The 7098-nt window shown below is 41.4% G+C and overlaps 1 protein-coding gene across 2 annotated transcripts in view; it reads right to left on the bottom strand.

The window, feature by feature from the left end:
* Window positions 1-4188: 4188 nt before the first annotated feature.
* Window positions 4189-7098, bottom strand: part of FOXN1 (forkhead box N1) — a 63216-nt gene continuing 60306 nt past the window's right edge. For both annotated transcript variants that reach the window (XM_072138247.1, XM_072138248.1), the window contains exon 10: window positions 4189-6717. In XM_072138247.1, the coding sequence (XP_071994348.1) occupies window positions 6452-6717 (266 nt within the window). In that variant the 3' untranslated portion in view covers window positions 4189-6451. The remainder of the gene's footprint in view (window positions 6718-7098) is intronic.

The raw sequence follows: 7098 nt of genomic DNA, 5'->3' as shown, positions 1-7098 counted from the left end.
TTTTTCCTTCTTCTGGATCAACACTGTTTAATTTAATAGGTTGGACTTGATAGACTGACGTCTTTTTCTAACCTTATTTACTATGATACAATGCTATGGCAAATCTGTCTACCAGATTCAAGACAGGTCCCTCTCACCTCTCCTGTTTTTGTATACTGCTGTGAGGGTTAACCCTTCCTGCTCTCTCCCTTGCAGTAGTATGTTATCAGCAGTATTTTCAAAGATCAAGCTGAAAGTGAAGGGGTTAATCCTCCCATCTCAGAGCTGTTTAACCTAACTCTTTCAAGTTAACAATGTAGCCGATTGTTTCTAAACAATTTCCCATTTTATATTCTTCCTATCTCCATGTGCACCCACCGAATTTTAGTGGCAGTAGTCATGGGGCAGTACTCATACCTTTAAGTACTGGTTAAATATTCTTTGTGAAGGGTCCTGTATTTTTTTGTGGTGAGCCTAATAAATCTCTGGACTCTCTGGATATATTTTTCTTGCCATCTAATATTAATTTTATGCAAATAGTATGAGGATACAACATAGAGTCGAAATTAGGTGAAGCACAAGTGAAGCTGTCGGATCAAGCCTTCTAAACAACAGATCAAGACATAATAAAAAAAAAGAAGCATCACTCCAATGAAGAAATGATTCTTTATATACCAAAATGTATAATAGGCAACATTTCCCTTCTCCATGAAGGCATTGTCAAGCATTAGTGTAAGATTACAATGTATTTATAGATAGCGAAGGTGAAACGTTGCTTGTTATACATTTTGGAACAAAAAGAATCACATTTGCATTGGAGTTCTGCTTCTATAGACTTTTTTTTGTAGTATGAGGATATTTTAATGACTTTTCTGTAATTACAGTATTTTGGGAGAAAAGTAGATTATTAATAAGTTATACTTATGTTATCTGTATATTTATTATCCATAGGATGTTGATGTAAGAACAGAGGCACTTATTATATATGGAGGAGGAGAAACCCGGAACATCTGAAGGAAGTGCCAACAACATCTGGATGTAACATGTGCCTGAAAATATATGGAAGACGTGGAAGGTGTTGTCCCGGATTTTTTTTTATGGGAGCCTGGGATATAAAATTAATAAACAAGCACTACCTACCTCTCTATGTCACCATTGGTCTCTATATACAGACGCTCAGTGGCCCTCTCCAGCCTGACTGAATAGGCCGTAGGATGAGAGCGCTGTCTATGTAAAGTGACCGCTCAGTCTCTGTATGGAAACAGAGATCACCGTGACAGCTGGTCTTGCGCTGGACCGTAGTGCCAGAGAGAGGAAAGTACAGCTAGTTTCTTATTACTGTATCCCATGGGATCCATATTAAAAAATAAAAATCCTGGACAACCCCTCAGAAGGTACTCACAACAATCGATGCAGAAGATGACATCTGACATCGTTGGAGGTGCCCATAACATCTAGCAAAGGTGCTAGGAACAAGAAGAAACATTTAAATCTGCAAAGTGAGCCCACTAAACATATGGAAGAGGAAGGGACACCATCAACACTGGAAAGGGTAGCCTGTAACTTTATGATGAGCGGACATCTGCTCTGATGTAGAAAGCGTTACAGGTATTATCCCATCAGGAGTAAATGAAGGAGGCACCTGTGCCATGAAGAAAAAACTGAGAAAGTAGAGGATAATTGAGGCAAATTACCATATATTAGATTTTTATACATTGTTGTACTGCTACTGTGTATTAGTAGCCATATTTTCTGCAAATTAAAAATGATTGCTCCTAGTTGCTAGTGTCTAGTATTTTCATTCCATAAGCATAAAGGATCATTGTCTTACCCTTTCTTACTTTAAACAGATGCAAAGTTACCAAATTTTAAAGGAGTTGCCCACTTTCATCAAATGATTGATATTGTCTGTGTAATTAAAGTTATACAATTTTCCAATATTTTTATATCCATTCCTCTTAATTTTCTAAATCTCTGCTTGCTAGATCTAGAAACTAGATCTAAACTCTATAAGAAGCGTCTGTTTACTTTCACCGGTAGAAACCGGGCCGCAGTCAAGTGATGTCACACAGCTGCACGGCTTGTCATATCACACAGCTCTGATTACTCTCTGTGATATAAGGAGCTCTGCAGCAGTGTGACATCACATGACCAGGGCCAAATTTCTATCCAGAGGAAGTAAACCTAGAAGCTTCCTATAGAAGGACAGTGCGCAGAGATTTAGAAAACCATGAGGAAATGATAAAAAAAAATTTCTGGAAGTTGACAACCCCTTTACAGTGAGTCCATGATTCAGAAGTTAGAGGTGACATACACTCACCGGCCACTTTATTAGGTACACCATGCTAGTAACGGGTTGGACCCCCTTTTGCCTTCAGAACTGCCTCAATTCTTCGTGGCATAGATACAACAAGGTGCTGGAAGCTCCTCAGAGATTTTGGTCCATATTGACATGATGGCATCACACAGTTGCCGCAGATTTGTCGTCTGCACATCCATGATGCGAATCTCCCGTTCCACCACATCCCAAAGATGCTCTATTGGATTGAGATCTGGTGACTGTGGAGGCCATTTGAGTACAGTGACCTCATTGTCATGTTCAAGAAACCAGTCTGAGATGATTCCAGCTTTATGACATGGCGCATTATCCTGCTGAAAGTAGCCATCAGATGTTGGGTACATTGTGGTCATAAAGGGATGGACATGGTCAGCAACAATACTCAGGTAGGCTGTGGCGTTGCAACGATGCTCAATTGGTACCAAGGGGCCCAAAGAGTGGCAAGAAAATATTCCCCACACCATGACACCACCACCACCAGCCTGAACCGTTGATACAAGGCAGGATGGATCCATGCTTTCATGTTGTTGACGCCAAATTCTGACCCTACCATCCAAATGTCGCAGCAGAAATCGAGACTCATCAGACCAGGCAATGTTTTTCCAATTTCGATGAGCTTGTGCAAATTGTAGCCTCAGTTTCCTGTTCTTAGCTGAAAGGAGTGGCACCCGGTGTGGTCTTCTGCTGCTGTAGCCCATCTGCCTCAAAGTTCGACGTACTGTGCGCTCAGAGATGCTCTTCTGCCTACCTTGGTTGTAACGGGTGGCGATTTGAGTCACTGTTGCCTTTCTATCAGCTCGAACCAGTCTGCCCATTCTCCTCTGACCTCTGGCATCAACAAGGCATTTCCGCCCACAGAACTGCCACTCACTGGATGTTTTTTCTTTTTTGGACCATTCTCTGTAAACCCTAGAGATGGTTGTGTGTGAAAATCCCAGTAGATCAGCAGTTTCTGAAATACTCAGACCAGCCCTTCTGGCACCAACAACCATGCCACGTTCAAAGGCCTCAAATCACCTTTCTTCCCCATACTGATGCTCGGTTTGAACTGCAGGAGATTGTCTTGACCATGTCTACATGCCTAAATGCACTGAGTTGCCGCCATGTGATTGGCTGATTAGAAATTAAGTGTTAACGAGCAGTTGGACAGGTGTACCTAATAAAGTGGCCGGTGAGTGTATATCTACAGCACATTGAACTATAAGGTGCAGTGCACTTTTCCATTTCTGTGCTCAGTCAGGTCACAAAAGGGGATTAAAAGATATCCAAGTCCGATTATGTATAGTACACGCACACACAAACACACACACATATATATGCATAGAAGCCCCTACTTATTGGTATAATGGGCTCTGCACTGGGACAAGGATGTGCATTTGAGCTTGGAGCTGGGTACCAGGAACAGGACAAAGAGTTGCAGAGTATAACTACCCATAGTTTACAGGTACTAAGTTGGTTCCTACTGGCCCAATGAAATAATGAACCCTCTGGCCCATATGGAGAGTCAATCGGGCTTATTTACTAAGGGTCGCACTTGCGCAGCTTTGACAGGAAATTAACAGGGTTTTGCACTGGGCTTCCATGCGACAGAAATTGGGTTGCGACTGATTCGGACTGAGCGTGGGATTTAAAATTCAAATTGTGTCGCAATACATGTACCAGGAAGAAGTTGAACTTTGTCAGACCTGAGCGGGGGAGCGACACATGTAGGATATCGGGCGTACGATCTTAGTGAATCGCCGAACAGTGCATTATACACGGACAATGAACGTTCGGCGAACTCCGCGGGACCAGGTAAGTAAATGTGCCCCATGTATGCATTGTACAATATAGTAAAGTGAAACACAAAAAACTCCACCACAACACTGATATCCTCTGCAGATAGATGAGTTTATTTCACCAACATAGAATGTAATGCAAATGCAATTGGTAAAAGAGACAGAACCAGGACATGTTAATGCTGGCTAGATGTGCATATAGATAAGATTATGTAAAACTTAAAGGAAGTTATGGTTGGACATACGCCAATGTTTTGACAATTCCCATTGATATCAAACCTGTCATTAATAATCTGTCTACTTACTCATCGTGTGAAATCTATCTGTGTTCTTTAATACTGCACATAAACAAAGAGAACGATACAAATAATGGGACATTGTCCTTCTCTGTGAATACAGGATGGACAAGGCCAAGTGAAATAACGACATAATATTCATGAAATAAAAGTGCAACAAGGAATTCCACCAATAAGCAAGGAGTGCACAGCTAAAAGGGAAGCGCCACCTGCTTAATGAACTGCGTATATATTCACATACATCCCTACACAAGCTGGAAGAAACATGGACTTCTGCACAGAACTGAAATGTTCCTGGAAAGTTCTTTCTCTGAAATCTCCATTTCCGCCTTTTGTGTGACGTCTGCTTTAGCGCCGTAGCATGAAATGAGTCTTTGTAATAAAGTTTCTGCTTGGGTTTTCCATATCTTGCTGAAATATTAGGGTGTTAGTCACATGAAGGTTACCCTGTATCCAGTTTATAATAAAACCTCTAAATCTGAAAAAAACATTCTGGTGTTGAAAGTTTAATCCACGGAGGAGCTTTTTAAAAGTCGATAAAATCGGGTTTGAGTTAAGAAGGTTGGAGGGTGCACAATATCAGTCTCTAGGCACCCTAGTGCAACTTTCCAATACAAGGCAACAACAATGTTTATGGGAGAAGCTGGGACATATCTTGGCTTGTTGAAGATTAGATGCACTTTATCCATAATTTGGTCTCAGATTTGCATCATTTTTATTTTCTTGGGATGTAGTTTTCCATAAACCTGCACCTATAGCTTAAAGCGCCTCCATATCTGATTGTATGGGAAAAAATGTTGCCCATTCTAGGGGTGTTATATGTAGTGAGCACAATGTATATTTCATTACAGTATAACACATACATGATGAGGAATGGAAAATCCAGCATCATCTTTTACTACAATGCTACTTGTTGTGCTGCTCCATTTAACCAAATGTATAGTACAAAATGCTTATTTTTAGTCTAGGTTCTGACTATATTTGTGCAAAATCAGAATCCAGCATCCATTAAGGCATATGGGGGTCTTATTGTACCTCCTTAGATCAGATGCTGTGATATGGAGGCTCTTTCCTTTATAAACCTATCCCTAGGAGCAGGTATCTGCACAATACAATGCACTATATGCAGGGCCGGATTAAAGGAGGGGCTCATGGGGCTCGAGCCCCGGGGCCCCCACCACTTTCACTTTTTAAGGGGCCCCCACCAGTTTCCGACAGTCAGCAACTCAGCTCAGCTGAGTCGCTGACTGTCTCTCTGTGCAATGTGCAGAGGCCCGTGGCCACCCGCAACACACATAGGGGTCTAGGATGACAGCTGTGTCAGTGAGACAAAGCTGTCTCCGCAGGTGGAGATCGCCGAGATCGCCATTTTCTACAGGGGACTGTCGGCTAAAGTTTACAGGGTCTGGCAGGCTATATACTACAGGGGTCTGGCAGGCTACATACTACAGGGGGCTGGCAGGCTATATACCTCCAAAAACATTGTTAGAAGGGCCCCCACCAGTTTGTGCCCAGGGGCCCCCACCACCCTTAATCCGGCCCTGACTATATGGGGGGTTCTGTAGCCAGAGATAAATGGACCCTGCCATTTTAAAGGCTCTGCAGGGCATGTTAGGCTCTGTGCCACACAACGTAACACTGCCATCAATGCATTCCGATATCGCTATAAAGCTTTAGCCAACCACATATGTTTTATAAGAAAAACATGTGTCAGGATAAAACAGTATCATATATTAAATACTAAAAACGTCAGAATTAACATATACACATAAGTTAAATTAAGTTCTTCAGGATAACAGATATGGTTGCGTCTATTATCTGTGTGAACTTAGCTTTAGCTGACTTGTTTCTTGACCTATTTACTAAGCCCTTACATGTGTGTTACTTGTGCAATTTAACATATATTATAGTCTATGCTTCGAGTAGGACATTGCTAGGCAAGAATCCCCTATATAGCATACTGTCCATCTTCTCCATAATAGGAGAAAAATTTAATGTTGCTTTTATCATCAATCTTTCATAAATAGTCGTGGTAGGTTCTTCTAGATTCGGCATAGACTCTAAACAATGGCGACATGCTTGGATCCGGAACCGTTGATGTAGGGTGGCACCACAGTGTCCATCTCCATGTACGACGAATAAACAGTGGTCAGATGGATGTCACCCAACCCCATATGTGAGTTACTGCTGGGGGATCCAATTCCATTGCTGCTGCAGTTCCCATTGTGCATGAAGTAATGGGGTGGGGGTGGAGTTGGGGAGGAAGATATGAGATTTATGGGATCCAGTGCCAGACTGTCATCCTTAAGCTCCTCCCATAGGTTTCCTGTGAATTGAAACGCAGAAGAATGTTTAGTATGTATAGAACTGGATAGTTTTCAATTTTCAAGTTTTTAGGGAGCATACATCAGATGTTATCTCTTTATATAACAGTAAGTTTAGGTGAACTGTTGCAGAACTATTCAGAAGTTTATAAAAGGTTCTCTACTAAGTTTTTAAACTGTAACAAAACTTCCAAAAACTGCATGAAACAATAGTTTAGGTAATAATAATAAACTGTAATATACTTTGTTATAGAAATATGTTCCTGTGTCTTCTTCTTCTTCTTCTGCCTTTCTTCCTTTTTAAGCAGTGTGTGTAAATCGGCTTTCTGTCCTGTATCCACTGACAGCTGACAGATAAAATAGCCTAATAAAGTGTCTAATGA

The sequence above is a fragment of the Engystomops pustulosus genome, chromosome 2 (genome assembly GCF_040894005.1).
Source record: "Engystomops pustulosus chromosome 2, aEngPut4.maternal, whole genome shotgun sequence".
In the NCBI taxonomy this organism is placed as follows: domain Eukaryota; kingdom Metazoa; phylum Chordata; class Amphibia; order Anura; family Leptodactylidae; genus Engystomops; species Engystomops pustulosus.
This window is presented reverse-complemented; position numbering and strand designations above follow the sequence as displayed.